The sequence below is a fragment of the Notamacropus eugenii genome, chromosome X (assembly GCF_028372415.1).
Source record: "Notamacropus eugenii isolate mMacEug1 chromosome X, mMacEug1.pri_v2, whole genome shotgun sequence".
Classification (NCBI taxonomy): domain Eukaryota; kingdom Metazoa; phylum Chordata; class Mammalia; order Diprotodontia; family Macropodidae; genus Notamacropus; species Notamacropus eugenii.
In genome coordinates, this window is record NC_092879.1 from 74,270,624 (window position 1) to 74,290,783 (window position 20,160).

General features: G+C 41.0%; 1 protein-coding gene across 2 annotated transcripts in view; it reads right to left on the reverse strand.

The window, feature by feature from the left end:
* Positions 1–6,272: 6,272 nt before the first annotated feature.
* Positions 6,273–20,160, reverse strand: part of ABCB7 (ATP binding cassette subfamily B member 7) — a 97,349-nt gene continuing 83,461 nt past the window's right edge. For both annotated transcript variants that reach the window (XM_072626404.1, XM_072626405.1), the window contains exons 14-16: positions 17,415–17,518; positions 14,722–14,829; positions 6,273–6,553 (exon numbers count right to left, since the gene is read on the reverse strand). In XM_072626404.1, coding sequence (XP_072482505.1) covers positions 6,341–6,553; positions 14,722–14,829; positions 17,415–17,518 — 425 coding nt within the window. In that variant the 3' untranslated portion in view covers positions 6,273–6,340. The remainder of the gene's footprint in view (positions 6,554–14,721; positions 14,830–17,414; positions 17,519–20,160) is intronic.

Consider the following 20,160-nt stretch of genomic DNA (forward strand, 5'->3'; position numbering starts at 1 on the left):
AGGCGAAGGTTTCCTCCTCTCTAGATCTGACAAAAAGCAGCGTATACACAGATTATGGTGGTACAGTGGACAGAATGTTGCAACATTCAAATTCAAATTCTAGCTTTACCACTAGCTTTACCACCATGGGCAAGTCTCTACCTCAGTCTCAGTTTCCCCATCCCTTGTAGTACTGACCTCACAGGGTAGTTGTTTGGTTCAGATTTGTAAGTGCTTTGCAAGCTTTAAAGTATGATAAAGGCATCAGTAATTATAATACAGAGGTAGTCTAGGAAGAAACTAAAGTTGATGTTGGAAAGGCAGTGTCAGTCCCTGAATTTTGTGTGAAAAGAGTGACTTGGAGTGACTATAACCAGGATCTGGCCTGGGTAATATAGAAGAATGGAGAGACCCTGAAAAGACGAAAGGTCACTGAGTGATGGCAGCATGGAGAGGGCCTAGAAGTGACGAGGAATAACATAGAACAGGCCTACTGCCTCCTGACGGCCAGGGAGAATGAAAAAAGCAAGCAACAAACCGCGTTGCAGGGGGTTACCATGCATCTAGGAGAAGCAGGAAAAAGATGTCAGGCCCAGGTCTAGAAGGGAAGTTAATTAATACAGAGGCTTCTGAGGGTATATGGAAGACAAAAGCAGCATCGATTGGGAAGAGGCCACTTACTACTTGTGCCAATTGACACCCCCCCCCCCCTCCCCCGCCATGGCTTGTTCTGACTGGATGATATCTCTTTTTCAACATAAAACCTGAAGATTGGTATGTTTTGTGCTCCGGTGGCAGCTGAACATCACTACCAATCGGCTGTAGAAAGAAAATATTATTAGGTGATTGAGCTCATTTAGTGGCTGAAAACTGCTCATAGGGATCCCACTGACATGGGCAGTCTTTACTCCGGTAAATGTGGTGAGTCCATCGTGCCTTTTCTAATTGTGAGGATCTTGTTTGCATCTTTCCATAAATCTTTCATGTTGATGTTGCTTTCATAGGCTGTGCTACAGTGGAGCACGCTAAACATGGTAGATCCAGGCCTGAAGTTCAAATCCTAACTCTAACACTTAGTAACTGTACGGCCTGGGGCAGGTCACCTAACCTTTCTTGGCTCGTCTCAGGTCTAGATCTCTAAGCCTTCGATCTTCCTAAGGCACATTTGATACTCTGGGCCAGGTTGTTATATCCTGTTCTCACTACATGCCAGTCCATGGATTTTTCCAGTCATACCTGGTTTTGACAACATTTTTCACAGCAAGTCCTCACTAGTAATACGCTACAATCTACTTCTACCCAGCGGGTCCAAATAATGCCTGACATTCAACATGAGAAACGCAAGCAGATTAGTGGGGGTTAGGACATAATCAGAAACACAACCAAGTGCACCTTTTAACTGTTTAAACAAAACTGAATCATGTGCCCTGTCTCAGTACAATTCCATGCTGAAAGTAGTCCCTTGCGTACAACCCTGTATGTAGCTCACCATCTTCTGTTATGGGTCTGTATTTGCAGATAACCTAACCTCCAGTATTTGTTAACTCATTTTCTTTTATTTTCTACAGTTAAGGGCAGCATCTGTAGAGCTTCTTTGTATCATTATCATTAAAAAGATTTTAAATGTGGTAAATGAACCTTTGGAAATAACAGTTGGAGGCTCCTATAATCAGAGTCAGAAGAGAAACTGCTCCAGGACATAATTCCCTCTTACTCCAAAGGCATGACTTTCTTTGGAAGGCATCTCAGAACACAAGTGAAATACCAGTGACAGAAAACATGGCTCAAGGATGGGTACCCTGGACTACTAAGGTGACAGTACAGGCTATAGGCGATGCATGAATCACAGAACCAGTGGTTACACTGAAAAGTATATTAAAAATCAGGAAAAACAAGAGGAAAAGACCTGAAACTGGTTGGGTGTGAACCATGAAAATAATCTACCCTTTTTTAAACAGCCAAAAGAAAATCTCAAACCAGTTTTTAATTAGAGTATGCACGCCCTTCCAACTACCTAGCTAATCAAAATGTTGCTCTGATGCTTGATTTGCAGCCAAGATTTTACCCCCCCCCCCCAATCTCATTGCCTGTCACCCCCCCCCCCCCCAATCATTAGGAATGAGAAACTGGGGGCAATCGCAACTTCCCTTCCACTGATTGGTCATCAAAAATGTGATTGCCTAATACTAACTGAAAGCACTATAATTTGCTATCACTTTACCCACATTACTGAGCACTGCAAACAATTACTTTCTCTCTGAAACAATTCCAAGTTCTCTCCTTTTGCATGGAGCTGTAAGGCCATACTCCCAGAGTGTCTATTTCATTATCTGTATTCTTATTCTGAGTGTGTCACTGACAAAATATCAGCTTTCCCTGTGAATTGCAGAAAGAGTTGTTTCAATAGGACACCCATTTCTATTCAGAAAGATATGTCATTTATTTAGTAATGATTATCTACACAGATTATCATAAACAATAAAACTGTAATAAAGGGTTTCCCTAGGTTTTTTTTTTAAACCAACCAGTTTTAGCCAGCTTCTTTGGCTTAATACTGTTATTTACTGTACAGTTTACATTCAAGTCTCCATACTGGAATTGGAAAGAAGGAAAGGGATCTTTTAAAAAAATCATGGAACTTTCACATACATGTGAAACCTTACAATTATGAATTCATAATACATAATCCTGAGATAAAAGATGTGAAAAAAACAGAATTAAGAAACAAGTATTGCAAAAATTGCTGCTCAGTGATCCATTGAACAATCAGGAAAACAAGGAGAAAAACATACAAATGTTGGCAGTGACATGGGCAAAATTTGGGCAAGTTGTCCCCAAGACACAGGAACTGTAGGCCCTTTGGATACCCTTGCCTTTTAAAGCATGGTCTGCTTTGAGGATGGTCATCTCCAAAAGTTGGGTTCTGTCAACAGCTGGAGAGAGAAAGAAAAAACAAAAACTTTATCTGAACATATAGAAAAAAATGTGAATTCCTCCAGAGGAAAAGAATCTATCTGCATATTTTAAATTCCTGTCTTTGGGGTACAGATGCCAAAGCCGGCTTTTGCAACTCTGAGCTGGTTTTCACAGGGGACTCTTACATTTGAGCTGTTCAAGTTTTTCCAAATGAGCTCACTGACTCACCCATCATCAGGAAGATGTCCAGACCATTCCTTACAATGCAGATCTCTTCCAGGGTCAGTCCAATTATAAAGCAGGACTCCCAGGGATAGAAGCGGATTGTCCTGGCGCATACTGACATAATCTCAAGCGAAACTTCCTCATTTCAAAACTCAGATTTCAAAGCTGCAGCATATTCCGAGCAAATATTTTTTATAAAAAGCATTTTATTCTGCAGCCCTGACTTCGAGACAACCCCACCTCACCACCCGTAGCCCTTTCGCTTGCTTATATATTATAATGCAAAATGGCTTCGGTATGGACCAAGTGCCCTTTCCTTTGGCATTTACTCTAATTAAATGATCCAAAGAAGCTCTTCTTTCAACTTACCTTGGGAAGAGCTTTTATGTCATCATATTGAACTACCATAATTACCGGCTGGGTTGGAGCATGGCCTCTCTGTCACTGTCCTTGCTCATTCCTGACAGGGACAACAAGGGTGGCAGAACGGAAAGAGGACTGTATTGGGAACTGAGAGCCCTGGATTCAAGTCACTGCTCTGCCACTGACTGACTAGACTGTGTGAAATTGGGCAGCTCACTTCATTGGGGGTGGGGAGAGGGAGAGAAGAAAACGAAGCTCCCAGCAGCAATCAGTTGAGTGACTTACCCAGGGTCACACAGCTAGTAAGTGTCTGAGGTCACGTTTGAACGCAAGTCCTTCTGACTCCAGGGTCAGTGCTCTATCCACTGTGCCATCTAGCTGTCCCCAGCTCACTTCATTTTGAGGTACCTGGATGTTCTCTTGGGAAAATAATTAAGGGGCTGGCTCTGGTAGATCTCCAAGGACCCTTCTACATTTCAAAAGTTCTAGAATCCAAAGTGGTCATTGTGATACATTTACAAAAAGAAGAGGTTGCTTTCAATTGTGCCAGAGGTCTTTTAAAATTCTACTATCCTATGATTCTGTAAGAAAAGACATTTTCTTCCAAGTCATGGTTCTGACCCCAGGACAACTGCATTTTTCAGGCCACATACTGAATATGCTGCCTAATTATCCAATGAAAATGCCCCGAAACCTGACTGCAATGACTCCAGATCACATCTAGACAAGCTTACCTGCAACATTTAAATAATCCTGGCCCTTCCTTAACCAAGTGTCCTATTTGTCTCCTGAGAGATTTTACTCTGAACATACACGTATGTGTTTAAGAAAGGTTATTTCATGCCTATCTTCTTGATTGTTTAACTGAGCTTTATTTTTAGAGGATCATAGACTTAGAGCGAGATGGATCAGAGACCATCATCTAGTCCAAAATCCTCATTTTACTGATGAGAAAACTGAGGTCCAGGGAAAGAAAGTCATTTGCCAAAGGTCACACTGCTGGAAAGACGTAAACTCAGGTCCCCTGACTTCCAAATCAGGGCACTGTATTTTCTCCTCTGAGCTAAAGAAAATACCTAAAACAGAGGGCCAAAGGAGAAACAGCGACACGGAGCGCTGTACCACACTTCCAGTAATGTGACGGATTTGGTTTGAAAGAAAGACAAAGGAAACAGTGGTTTTATTCCTCAGGGTATCAGTAATACCTATGGCTGAAGAGGATGTAATGTTTGAATAACATTTTACAGCTGATTAAGCACTTTCTTCTTAATGTCAACCTTAAAAGCAGGTTCCTGCTTCACATATTTCTGGTGTCAAAGACTATCCCTTTAAAAGTACTGGCTTCCAGTTACTCATTTCCCTAGACTTACTCTGACATAATAAAATTGGATACCTGAGTTAGGTAAGATCCAGGTATCTATCTACTGATTCAATAAACATAAATAAACCTATATGAACTCCCATATTTCCTGTTACACAATGCACATTAAAACCTCAAAATAATAACAACTAAAATAATCTGATTTTTTTTTCTGAGAAAAGAAAATCTTATTATATACAACTCTGTGTGAATTCTTCCACACTATAGGAGATCAGAAAGGTTTTCAAAATGAATAATGACCACCCATGAGAATAAAAGAAGTGCACAGTAGAAAAGAGAGTCCAGTCATCAACTTACACAAGTATCAAAGAGTTTGGCTAATTATTCCTGGAAGGTAAAACCTGACTACCTGTTGGGTTCCTCTCTGCTACACAGCAAAGTGGGAACACATCCAATTGCTGAGCCAAGAGAGAAGATCTTACCTAGAACCTGAAGTGGCAACTGACATTAATGATCTTTGTACCTCAGCTAGAGAGCAGGACTAATCCTCCCTGGGTTCCTAATAATCCCTAATGATTTTTAAATGGAAGTGGCTTCACTCAAAAAAACCCATCATCCCCCCGCATAATTTCAGATGGTAAAAGGAAAGAACATTTAGAAAAAGAACAAATTTAAGTTTCCTTCAATCTGAAGGGTTATTTTCAAATTATGCTGAAAGCTCTAAGAATCACCTGCCCATCTGCCAAAACTATCCATTTCAGTCTCAGGCCTCAGTGGAACATCTTCCTTGCCAACACTGGTTCAAGGGAATTACTCCGCCAAAACACCTGAAACAATGTAAGGTAGGAAGGCGTTTTATGGACTAGCACAGATGACCTATAAAGCAGGTCTGGAAATCTGTGGCTTTGAATGTGCTTATTAATTAGTTTTCAGATCAATGCAATATTTCAAGAAGGCAGGCAACTATAAAACATTTTCTTTCTTTTTTCTCTTTGAGGATAGAAACTCTTTTTAACCAAATTGTTAGCATAAAGGAATTTTAAAGAGTTTACAATAATGTGCAGACTCATGATTTAGCTGGGTATGGAGACGACCTCTTTAACCAATCAATCACAGTGGGGGAAGTTACACCAGTCACAATGTAGAGAACAGTAAATCGGGTTTTGCGCAGTTCTAATGTGACCATTCAAACAACTGAAGAATCCCGGGAGTGGCTGGTGGTGTTTTATCTTCTAATGGTAAATGTTGGAATAAAAGGATACTAGAAAAAAAAAAAGTGGGGTGGGTTTTTTTTAGGGGGGAGGGGGTGGTGTTGGGGTAATGCAGAGAGAAGGAGAATAAGAGACAGACTGGGAAAGACGGGGAAAGAAAATCCTTTGGCCAAAGAACTGATACCTCAGAAAAGAATTTTACAAGAGGGGAATGTCAGATTTTCCAATTTTGTTTTTAAATAAATGAGGAATTCTGATTCAGTGCAAATGTGTCAAAGTTTTCTTGTTTGTTTTTTAAAGACACAATTGAAATGCCTTGAGGAGTTTAGCAGGAGCAGTTTCCACAGCCTTTAGCACTGTTGATAATTTCTTCCTGGAGTTTCTTCCTTTCTTCCTCTTTGGATGTCAGCTTTCTCCTCGCTCCCCACCTAAGAATATTATTTGCCATAGGGTTGCTTTGGGCATGCCACATATCTGCATAGATGCTCCCAGTGTTGGCGAGGAGATCACTGTGGGTTCCTCGCTCAGCTATTTTACCCTAAAACACAAACAAAACAAATTAGGTCAAATAACTAATAAAAAATGAACTTACATACTATTTTGGCTCCTAAGAATTTTGCAAGACTCCAGGAAAACATTCCCTTTCCATTTTGTAGGCAGAAAAATTGAGGAAGAAGGGTAGGGTACCCCATGACCGACCTCCTTGCTACTATTCCAGTAGAGAGCCAAGTCCTGGGCACCATGTTAACTGAGAAGAACCACATTGTAAATGTTGTGTTCTGATGAACAGGCGGGATGGGAAGAAATTTTTAAAAGATGAAATTTGCACACTCTGCTACCATTTAAAAAATGCACTCAAAACAGAAATACCCCAAGCCTGCACATGAACTTCAAAATGAAAAGATCTCTGCATGATGATTTATTTCTTTCAGTGTCTGACTATCTTTTTTAATAAAGGCTATTAACCTGAACACTATGTAGACCTGGTACAGATTCCAAATTTTCATCTGTGGTTACTTGGCTTTGTTTTGACAGCCACTGGGCAACATGAGGGGAGACAAGATGGATCTTGTCTCTTTTCTTGCTGTTTCTGGTGTTAAGTGACAGGACCTTTACAGATATGCCTGTAAGGAACAGAAATCTGGGATTTGCCCTGGACCCTTCTGAGTGTACGCTGGGCATTTTATATCGCTTTGAAATTCCTATCCACTCTGAAAACAAGGGTCCATGATCTTTTCTCAGTCCAGGAAGCACTTCACTGAGATATAAGACTTCATGGATCACTGATCCCCATGGAGTCCTACCCAAGAATATACAAAAATAAAAGGCTTTTGCCATGGTAAAGTGATATTTTATCAAGAATAAGATCCAAGAGGGCTGTCCTAAATAAATTTAGTTTCTGTCAGAAACATAACTACAGTAGAATTATGTTTATAAAATCATAGATTTGGAGGTCCAAAGTAGCTCAGAAGTTGTCTAGTCCAACCCTCTCATTTTAGAGTTAAGGAAATGGAGGCCCAGAGAGGTTGACTTCCCCACTTAGGTAAGGCTGAGAACTAAGGTGACACTTCAAATCAAATGCTTTTGCCCATACTATAAGAAACCTGAAGAACCCCTGAGAGCCAGGGTATCCCAAAACATGCCATGCAGTATGCTCCTCCTAATCAACTGAACACATCATCATCTTTGATATTTCAATTTCTGATCTCATCAATCTAGATATTCTCCCTCCAATGACACAGATTAGAACCTATTGAAGCATCTTCATTTTGTCAGACCCTTCCTTGTCCTCCCAAGAAAAGTCCACCAAATAAGTCACCGGTCTTTTGCATTGTATAGACACCAATGGAGCACCAGGGCTATCTACCGGCTGTTCCTCACCCTTGTCACACGGCCAGCCCACTTCCTTTTCTGGTCAAACACCTCTTCAATGATATCCTTTCCATTACTACTCCTGCAGAAGTCCCCTACAGAATTCCATGGCAGCCTACTCATCCTCATCATGTACTGCTCGACCTCCCTTTGACAAACCACAACTTTTATTCTTTGGAGAGTGTATTCAACGTATTCAATGACTTTCAGCCACAGAGTATCAAGACAAAACTGATGTAAAAAACCTGGGCAGACCTCTGTTTTAGGGTTATTAAAAGGGTTATTACTCTGGACAATTTCTCAATCTAAGTGGATCTATTTTAAGTCAATTTTGGGCCCAGTTCATCGTCCATCTACAAGACCTGCCCAAAGGGTTCAACTGCATATAATCACCTAGAGATCTGCTCTACCTACTTGCTTTGTCTTGTGTGGGGAGACAGGACAAACTCTTTTGAGTGACTAAAGATCTCATTAGGAGACCCCACAATGCTTTAAGCTTGACGCAATCAGCATAATGCTAGCATATCAACAAGCATTTATTAAACACTTACTGTGTGCCTGACATTGCACTAAGCATTGGGGATACAAAGAAAGACAATAACTCAGTCCTTAATTTGAGGAACTCACATTCTAGCGGAAGAGACAACTTGCAAACCACTGTGTACATATAAAAGAAATAACTGGTAAACGGGAGGTAATCTCAGGAAGGCACAAGTAGTGGGGAGGAGTGGAAAAGGCCTCCTGCAAAAGGTGGATTTTGTGCTGTCTTAAAGTTATGGGAGCGAGAAGGTGGAGATGAGGAGGGAGAACATTCCAGGCATGGAGGACAGCTGGACCAGAGGCCAAGTGGAAAGATGAACTGTCATGTGCAAGGGACAGCAAGAGGGCCAGTGTTGCTGCTTCCTGGAGTGTGCGGGAGGGAATAAAATACTGCAGTAGTGGCCAAGCAAGGAGGGGCAAAACTGTGAAGAGCTTGAAAACCCAAACAGGATCTCATATTTAATCCTGGAGGTATTAGGGAACTACTGGAGAGGGGTTAAGAAAGGGGGTGTGTGTGTGTGTGTGTGTGTGTGTGTGTGTGTCTGTGTGTGTGTGTGTGTGTGTGTGTGTGTCTGTGTGTGTGTGTGTCTGTGTGTGTGTGTCTGTGTGTGTGTGTGTGTGTGTCTGTGTGTGTGTGTGTCTGTGTGTCTGTGTGTGTGTGTCTGTGCGTGTCTGTGTTGAGGGTTAGCCCTCTACCTTACTAGGATCCTTTTGGCAACTAAGTGGAGAATGGACTGGAGTGGGGAGAGCCACCAGCATGAGGCACACAGGGCCCACACCAGGGTAACAGCGGTGAGAGGGGATGAGATGAGAGACATGTTTTTAACACAGAAATACCACACACTTGTACGCCTGTTACTGGAAACACTGACTAGGTGTGATTCTGGAGTCTTTTCACCAAGTGACTCTTCGGTTTGTACTTCCTGGGAATATCTGAATTTGGTTCATTTTGCCCCACCCAAAGTTTCCCTAAGTTTTTCATGATCTCTCCCTCAAATGATCATATATTTACTTATGCAAATATATAAAAATTACATAAAGAGGTGGCTAGCTGGCATGGAGGATGGAGCACTAGGCCTGGAGTCGGGAAAACTGAGTTCAAATGCAGCCCCAGATATCAGCTGTATGACTGAGCATGTTAATTAATCTCTGTCTGCCTCAGTTTCCTCAACTGTAAAATGAGGATAATAATAGCACCTACTTCCCAGGGTTGTTGTGAGGATCAAATAGTGCTCAGGACAGTCCCTGACACTGTTTCCCTCTCCTCCTTCTATACATGTTAAGTCCAACTATAGATGGATCCTGGTAGAAGGTAAACCTCCTGAGGCAAGAAATGTTTCATTCATGTTTTTCTATTACTAATACCTAGCATAGCACTTTGCCCATGGTAGCTACTTAATAAATGCTGGGTGATTTTAATATTAGCATTTGGAGAGGGATCTTAGAAAGCACTTTAGTTCAGGGGTCATTAACTTAGGATTTGTGAACTTTTAAAAAATATTTTGATAACAGTAATTCAATATAATTAGTTTCCTCTAATCTCCTGTATTTATTTGATATATTTAAAAACATCATTCTGAGTAGTCCACAGGTTTTACCAGACTCTTGCCAAAGGAGTCTGTGCCACAAAAAAGGTAAGAACTCCTGCTCTTGTCCAACGCTCTCATTTAAAAACGCTGCCACCAAAACACTAATAGCTAGGGTCTTATTGGTCCCCTCCCCAAATGATCCTTAGTTGGTTCCAAGACAAAGTCCTAGGCAACCTATCTGTGATGAGTAGGCAATGGTTGAGGGCAGAAAGCCCATGGCTGGGATTCCAGGTGGTCATAATCCCATCCCTTTTCCTTGTACCCTTGGTCAAATCCCTTCCCCTCTCTAGCCTCTTCTGCACAGGCACTAGACAACAAAGGGGTTTGGAGCAGACAGTATCTAATTCCCCTTCCAGCTTGCGGTATCTGTTGGCATTCTGGTACCAAATTCCAAAAAGTCTTTAATCAATCCAGTTAATGACAATCATATTCAATCCTAGGGTGGATTGGGACTCCCTCCCTGGTCCTCAGTAGTCTCATCTGTAAAACAAAGGGGCTGGCCTGGATGGCCAGTAAGTCTGGTCACAACCTAATTCCGACCTATCTTTCCAAACTTATTTCACATAGGCAGGCTCCTGTCATATGCTCTCCATATACTCTAGCCAAAATGGTTTTACTTAATGCTCCCCTAACTACATTCCACCTCAAGTTATGTTATCACCACTCTGGGCCTTAGCTTTGTCAGCTATAACATGAAGGGATTACAGGTGAATGACTGCAAGATCCATTTCAGCTCTAAAGTCAGTTATATATTTGTTGTTGTTGGGTCACTTTAGTCATGTCTGACTCTTTGAGATCCCATTTGGGGTTTTCTTGGCAAAAAGACTGGAGCAGTTTGCCATTTCCTTGTCCATCTCATTTTACAAATGAAGAAACTGAGGCAAACAGGATGAAGTGACTTAGACACTTACAACTAGTAAGTGTCTGAGGCTGGATTTGAAGTGAGGAAGGTGAGTCTTCCTGATTACAAGCCCAGTGCTCTATCCACCGAGCCACTTAGCTGCCCTTACTGTTATATAGGATTTGTTTCAATTCAAACAAACATTTAGTTGTGGTTTTTTCCAACTAATAAAAATCTATTTTCTCTCCCTCCCAATACCCCTGGTGCAATCTTTAACTTTCTGCCAAAATGAGTTCAAGTGCTACCTCCTACATGAGGCCTTGAATGCAGAGGCTGTTCTATTTTTCTCTTCATAACTATCCTCAGTGCCTGACACACAGTAGGCACATAATAGTTTGTTTAACTTACACCATAACAACAACATTAGAAAAGACAAACAATTTTCAAAGACTTAAGAACTCTGTTCAACACATTAACCAACCACAATTGCAGAGGAACAAGGATAAAGCATGTTACCAACCTCCTGACATAGACGTGATAGACTTAGGATGCAAGTGGAAACATATTTTTCAGATGTAGCGAATGTGAGAACTTGCTTTGCTTGACCTTACATATTTGTTTCAAGAGTTTTGTTATTCTTTTCAGACTTCTCCCCCATTTGGGGATGAGAGGGTGTGTCATGATGAGAGTGAGAGAAAACGATTTTTATTAATTAATTTTTTAAAAAAAACTAAATGTTTGTTGAAATGAATAAAATCATATATAACTCTAGGTTTAGATTTGAAAGGGATCTGCAAGTTATCCAGCAGATTATGGTCAATATAGAGTGGTTCATGAGATAACAAGGTCAGTGAGAGGCAGACTTGCTTGGGATCCATGGGTCCCAAATCCCAGTCCTGTGTTCTTTCCATTACAGTGCTCATCCTACTGCCTGGTCATGAGCTCAACAACTACAGTTGTTCCTGTGAGGGAATGAACAAGACTGAAGCCTAGCTATAAGCAAGAGCAGAAAAATAGAGGCTCTGTTGCATTGGGAACAAGGAAATTAACCCTGCGGCGAGTATAATCTTCTATCTCTTTTCCTCAACCAATCTTTACTCTCTTGGCTGCCATTTTGGGATCCTTCAAATTGAAAGGACACTTAGGCACTTCCTTCCAAAGTAAATGTCACTGTGATTCCATGCAGTAAAAGGCATAGAATGATAGCAGCCATGTGATCGCCTCTCACAATCTAAGAATACAGGGGAAAAATATTAGAAAATGTCTGCAGTGAAGGCTCCAGGACAATGCACCATCATAGTGTGGAGATGACCCTGGATTGTCAAAGGCTATGTGCAACCAAGCATGAGCTATGATTGGTCTTATGCAAGCTGCAAAGTAACTCAGTTAAATTCCATCAAAATTTATTAAGTGCCTACTATGTGCTAAGTACTAAGGCTGCAAAGAGAAAAACAACATAATACTTACTTGTCCTCAGGGAGCTTCCTGAGATAATGTACACAGATAAGCAAATACAGCATAAAACAAAGGAGTCTGAAGAGCCAGAGAACACAGTTGGGGGATCAAGAAAGGGACAGTGTGGATCATGAAAATGGAACTACTCTTTGAAGAAAGCTAGAAATTGAAAGAGACAGAGTGGGGAAAGAATACATTTGATCTGGCACGGAGAGGGAGACGGAATGCTGTATATGGGTACTCTGACTGAATAGAGGCTGCGTAGACTATATAGAAAGGCAAACAGGAATGAGATATGGAGAGCTAGAAATGCTAACCTCAAGATCTGATATCTTATCCTAGAGGTAACAGTGAGCCGTTGAAGATCTTTTTTAGTAGGGGAGTGACATGGTCAGACATGCTTTTAGTGACATCAATTTGGCAGCTATGTGAAGAACATATTGAAGAGGAGAGAAACTGGAAGCAGGAAGACCAATTAGGGGGCTATTTCAGCAATCTTGGTGAGAGACAGTGTAAGGAGGGAGAGAGGATAGACGGTAGACACGTTGTAGCTGTAGAACTGACAAGATTTATCAACTAACTGCTAGAATATTGAGGATGAGGAAGAGGGAAAAGTGAAGAATGACTCTCAGGTGCTAAACCTGGTAGTGCCCACCCAAAATAGGTTAAGTCTGGAGGAGGGATGGATGGCTTGGAGGGGAAAGGTAGCGTTTCATTTTTTTGGATGTGATGAGTCTGAAATGCATTTGAGAGAAAGACTGTGTAAACCTGCTATTAGGAAGGTTTTCTCACAAGACTGCCTGGCAGGTGAGGAACTTTTTCAGCCACATCAACTCAGAAAGGTCAGCAGATTATTTCAGTATTAAACCCACTTACATGTTCTGCTGCTACTAACAAACTAGTTCTGATTTGTTAAAAATTAGAGTATTACCTAAAGCCTCAAAGTGGCAAACTAGAGAGGTATGCATAAGCCTGCTAATCCATGCTCACATGCTATGTGTAAGAAAGGCTATAACCACATGAGTGTACAGCACCAGAATACAGCAGACAGTGTCCGTGTTACTTAAGTGGCAATAATATCAGGGATATTTTCCAAGTTTCTAATTCAAACATTCTGGTACAGATCCCCTAACGTACCATGTGACCACAAATTGGGGACAGGAAAAGTAGTCCATTTTATAATGAAGGCTAATGGTGTTATGATCAAACCAATAAAAGGATCTAAGGTTTCAGGGCAACAGAAAACGGAAATTGATTGTATATACATATCATGCAACTGAATGCTTCATCGGACCTTTTATTGGTGTGAATAAACCACAGTGGCCCACAGATCCCGCCAAGTAATTTGATATATAAAAGGTGAGCAAGAATGCTTCCTCTATCTGTACTCAGGGCTATGAAAATTATAGCAAATTGATGGGCTTATTTGTTTGATATAAGGGGAAAATAACCATAGAAAAAGCTGAAATGGAAGGTAGAAAGTGACTAATGGCAGAAATTGTCCAATAGGAGGATTTTTTTCCTCTCTTCCTCCATTTACTTGTTCCTCGGGAAGGAGACAAGAGAAATGATAATAATTTCCAAAGGTCACCAATCACAACAGTCTTATGCTGATTTTCAGCACAATTAGATGGCACAATCTTAGAGCAACTCTTTCAAAAGAAATGAAACATGCTGTCACTTTTCTTTCCTTTTCCTTACAGTGGCTGGGTTGGAAAATCACCATGCTACATGAGGGATAATTTTCTTTTGGGACATAAAGGGTCTAAGGAAAATAGGTAACATGGCAAAAATGCCAATTGCTCAGCAGCAGGTTTCACTTAGAGTTGAAGAGGAAATGGGGGAATTAATCATTATACATATTCCCTGTGGAAACTGCTTCTATCATTCCTACGTTTAATGCTGTCCTGTAATGCTGTCAGTTTTGCCTTCAATACCTTGATACACAATGAGTTATCACAGGCTTTCTAGGTGCTATTACAAAGTCAGGGAATCTCAGTGTTAGAAGGGACTACAGAGGTCATCTGTCCCAAGGCCACATCCAAAAAGGAAATGCCTCTATTACTTGATTTGCCACCAAAAGAAGACCTCTCAAAATGGAATTCTGTCATAGTTCCATCCCAGCACAGTGGAGAAAGCGCTGGATGTGGCATCAGAGGCGCTGGGCTCCCATTCCGACTCTGCTAAGCTTCTTACTACTCCTGTGGCTTCTCTGGGCCTCAGCTCCTTCATCTTAAAATGAAATGAAGGGAATGGGTTGAATGGTCTCGAAGATCCCTTCTACCTCTAAATCTCTCATCTTATGAATTTCACATATTCTCCTAGAACTATTTTTAGCTTCTGCCTCACCATTAAAACAAATCCCAATGTTCTCAGATGACTAAACTTTGGAAAGTAATACTCTCTCACCTCGTCCAGGACAATGATTTCATCTGCATCAATCACTGTTGATAATCTGTGTGCGATGAAAATAGATGTTCTGTGTTTCACCATATCCCTCATGGCACTGAGGATATTCTGTAAATTGGGAGATGGACAAGGAAAATAAGATTGACAGAGTAGGCAAACCGCACGTGTACATGGGTCCACATACACACACACCCTCCTCACATGTTTCCTGAAGGAAAGTCAGTCTAAGCATTTAACGCTGCAAATTAATATTTAACAACTTAGGACAATGACAAATGCTTGAACTAATCTGTGGATAGGAGTAAGCACAAGAAAGAAAGGATGGCCAAAACACAAAGATGACAAAGAATAACTCAGAGATTCAAGGCAGGCTACATTTCTCTGAAAAAAAGTGTGTATCAAAGATGCCAGAGGGAAAGGAAGCTTGCTATCTTATAGAAAAATCTTGGTCAACTGGCAACATGTAGAGCATCGATGATAAACATACTGTCTGTCTGTATCCTTCTCATCTACTCAACGAGAGAAGAGCAAAATGCGAGGTATGACCCAGACAGCAGTGGACAAAAAAGCTTACGACCGCCCAAAGAGGCTGGGGCTGGCAAAGGGAGATTTACTTGTCCCTTAACAGAGTGCCAGGAGGGGCGGAGATCAAGACTCTGTGCTGGTTCTTTTCTGTTTTTGGTTTTTTTAAACACAAGTGAACTTTCTTTAGAAAACCATTCTGATTTTTCCAGAAAATACATTGATAGCATCTGCTTTTAAAGCACAGCTGTGTAGTAGAAAAAGTGACCTGTGTTTGACAAACTTGCTCTAAATGTGGCAAATAAAGGCAAACAGGAAAACTGCCTTCCATATAGATAGCCCCAAGAACCCAAGCGTATTACAAAGTTATAAATTCTGGCCTACTATATGTGGTTGTTCAAAGAAAGGAGTCTGCATTCTAACAGCAGAGGCAACGCCAAAAAAGGCTACAACTACAGACCGGTGACAAAATGATAGTGGGAGATAATGGGGGAGGAATGGGAAGGTGTGAAAGCAATTTGCTTTTAGTGGCATCTCTTGTGTTTTACTTTGCTATCCTGGCGTCCTTATCCCCCTGCAATGTTCAGGGTTCTTCATTGGGCAATATTTTGAGGGCAAATTCCAGGGTGCTCCAGTGTGTTCACTCAATAATAATACCTCTTGCCTATCTGGCATTTTAAGGTCTGCAAATATGCAGTGAGGCAAGTGGTGTGACTACTATGAGAATTTCACAGAAGAGGAAAATGAGGCTCTGTGCAGTCAAGTGACTCCTGTTTGAAGTAAGATTCATACTCAGGTCTCCAGTCTCCATGTATCCACCATGTTACCTGAGGAATTTAAGGCTTTAACACTCCTCCCTTCTCAAATCTCATCACCTACATTTTAACAGTGGCTTTCAAACCCACTGGAATGACTTATGGTGAGAATTTCAGGATAATTGAGAGGAGATATATTTAACAAGGTGGAGAACTCAGGACATTTCTCATATTATACTTTGTAGGCAGCTAATAGGGTGCCAGGCCTGGCGTCAGGAAGACCTGAGTTGAAATCCAGCTTCAGACCCTTACTAGCTCTGTGACCCTGGGTAAGTCACTTAACCCACTTCATCCTGTTTGCCTCAGTTTCCTTATCTGAAAATGGGCTAGAGAAGGAGATGGCAAACTACTCCAGTGTCTTTGCCAAGAAAACCTCAAATGGGGTCATGGAGAGTCAAATATAACTGAAAACTACTGAATGATAACAGGCAGCTGACATGGGGATGGCCCTGATCAGGGTCACTTTCAAGGTACAGGAGAACTCTGGGTTTAATAACCTGTCTTATAATTAAAACAATTCAGGTAAAGCTGTGGACCAAATTTTGTCCACTGAAAATATACCTCCCTGCCCAAAAGGCTGTTCGAACATGCAGTCAATGAGATCGGAAGCTTGCTCTATCCCTTAACACCAGATGTTCCCATGTATATTAAATAAGAAGTCAGACAAGTGGGGACAATTGGCAAAACAACATCCACCTATTTTCAGTTCTAGATAAGGAGATTAGTTCATGAAATTACTGTTGCTGCTGAGACTTTTGTATTTAATGCAAGGATGTGGTTATGAAGGCTGATGCAGTTGCCGTGGTGGTGTCATGACATTGGTGTCACAACATCCTGATGTTTCACAGCCCTCCCTGTGAAATGAATATAAATTGATAGCAGCGCTGCAGGTTACCGTGTACCTGACTTGCATCTTAGTGAGTTGCTCCATGATGAGCAAGAGGCTTTGTGGTGTGCAGCATGTCACAAGCATTTACATGACTTATTTTAATGAGTGTTAAGTGGCAACCAGGCACCTCCATATGAGAGGGACAAGAGGCTTCTGCCTCAGTAAGCAGCCAAGGCAATTCCAACAGCTTCGGGTGAGGCAGGGTTAGGGCTGCGGCATAGGCTGTCACACGGTTCCAACTAGAGACAAGTTTGCAAATGGACTTGACATCCCTATGTCGGGCTCAATACAACTTGGCAATCTTGAGGCCAACCCAAGGAAAAGGTCTGCCTTCCTCTGCTCAATGGCACCTCCTACTGACCACTTGTACTTGAATGGGATCAAAACCCTGAAAGAATACAGCTCCTTTACAGTGACTAACTTCTAAGTAAGACAAAGCAAGTCTTTCCAGCGTCACCCTAATTTACCTCTTCAGTAATGGAGTCTAATGATGACGTAGCTTCATCATAGAGAATGATAGGGGGATTCTTCAGAATGGCTCTGGCGATTGCTACTCGCTGTTTTTCTCCACCTGGCAAAAACAAAAAACCAAAAACCTCTTATGGTAGGTAAGGGATGGACTCGTATACGACGGCCCCAGAATTTCCATCCATCCCCAGGGGACAACCTCCACATTGCCTAGCACTCCTGAATTGAACAACACTGGTCATTTTTAGTTACAGCATCTAAGTTGCAAATGTGAGGAATTTAGGGAGCATCTCCATTCACAAGAATGTAAATTTGAAGATAGAATTTTCTGTGCCAACAAGTAAGGCAAGTAGAGAATACAACTTTGATTTGAGATTACAATGACAGAATAACAAACAGGTGAACACCTTAAGTGTTGTACTAGCAGCCACAAAATACCCAGTGGCAGTATTCTCAGAAATATGTCTACTAGACAGTACTTGAGGTTACAGGAGAAATCCTTGAGTATATTACAACAACATGCTACAGATAAAGAACTTCATTCTTAGGGAACTGATAACAAACGGAAGAGATTAAGTAGGATACCTAGAATTTTGGGGAAAAAATGAAATTTGCAGTTTGGTGCTTTATGCTTTAAGGTATAAATGTCTGACTAGATCAGACTAATGAGCCACAGTCTCATTTCTGTTTCTGGCACTCACATAAAACAGTCTTGACAGTATAGAAGGATATTTTCCACAATATCCTCAAAGATTAGAGATATTTACTCTCTACTCTTCTCATAACTTCCTTTTAGAAATTTACAACAGAAATAAAATCATATTTCTGGAAAGTTGGAAGGGAGATCCAACCTTCTCATTTTCTAGATGATGAAGAAAATTCTGGTCCAGAAAGTGAACTGCTCAGTTAGAAAACTAGTTACGGCAAGGCCTGGGCTACCACGCTCATCTCCTGACTATTGGTCCAGGGGTATTTCCACTACGTCATACTCGTATACATTCCTGCCTACGTACAGCATACTAAGTGCAATTTACTAATTTTTTTCTTTTAAGAGTGAAGCACCTGAGGTTCAACGTTCTGAATATGGTAAAGTATTACAGATTGGAAGTATAGATGATAAAAGATGAAAGTATATTAGTGCTAGGAAGTACTCCAAAGAGAAATTTCTAGAGTAAGTCCCTAACAATTTATTTTACAGCTTACCATCTATTCATTTGGTCACAACCACAACACCTGACCATAGTCTGGGATTAACTTGAGGATAACCAATCGGACTAGTTAAATGAGGGCAGTCCCCACTCACACCATCTATCTTAGTCAAAACATTCTCCCACATACCAAAGTACATTCTGTACCATCTCCTGCTAGATTTCTTGTTGAAGGTCTCATATGCCAGCCCAGTTCTTGAACCCTTCTCAAGAAATCTTCTGGGTGGTCATGTGTAGACTACTGGATACAATCTTCAGATCCCTCTTCCCTTAGCACCCAGCCTTCTCTTATCTCTAGGCTGGAGCTAGTTAAATTTCTTGTTCTATTATCACTATTTTCTTCTTTAAGCTAGTTTGCCTAAGTCTTAAATTACTGGTTAATTCATCTCCTCCTCAACGGAAGCACTCAAGCAAAGGCTAGAGGTGTTGTACAGAGGATGCCTGCATTGCTTAGAAGGCCGGACTAGGTAACCTAGAATCGTAGGATGTCAAAGCTTGAAAAAAACCTTAGAGACCATTTACTAAAAATCCCTTCTTTTACACAGGCAAAAACAGGTCCAGAGAAGAAAATGATCTTTAAGGGCCTTTTCAACTTTTAAGATTCTATGACTCTATGAAGGATAAGAGTATGGACTTCTATTTCTCCCGAAAACGGAAGAGTATTTGAGCTGCATTAAGACCCCCTGGATGTCCAATGATATGGGAAAAGATATAGCTTTATACTTTTGCTCCAGAAATGTGAAACTAAAAAAACTTCAAAATAATTCCAAGCTAGCACTGTAATAAAGAAATCAGTAACAAACTTGACAATGCTACACACACGTCTCTGACTCTCCCTTCACTAACGTCCTACTCCGTGCCTCATTGTGGAATGGAACTTTGGGTTTCTGCAAACAAGGCCAGTGCAGCTCAGGTACTGAGGTTGAACTGTATGACTGTTAAATCTTACATAAGGACCTGACTAGCTAAATTCAGAAAGGCTCATTATGAGAAGGCTGGCTATTGGATGATGAATGTTTTCTGCTTCAACAGCTCATAAAGACTTAAGACAGGGAAAGGCTATGATCACACCAATGATCCTTGAAATACTCAAGTTAAGTAGATGACTCTGCTTATAAAATTGGTAGCCCCTCCCCCAATTCCCCTAGCACCTGGGGGCTGCAGGGGGAGAGAGAAACTATGGCTGCAGACTGCTGCATACACCATGTCAGACTTCCTTTAAGTATTGGTTAGTTTTGCTGAACTCTTTTTTCCCTCCCACTACTGATTTCTTATCATAAGGGATTGCTCTCTGGAAAGGGGGAGGGATATAGGGGGAAACATAAATGATCATCTAAAAATAAAGAGCTTATCCATAAAAATCTATTTCCAAATGAGACCTAAAAAGGCAACTGTCAAATGCCAAACCAAATCTTAATTCATTAAACCAAGAAGGAAATGAAAATAATGTTTATTTTAAGAAAGTGCAGCCCAGTCAACAGGTTCAGAAATACAAAGGTCTTTAATAGACAAGAAAAAACAAAATAATCTCAATCTC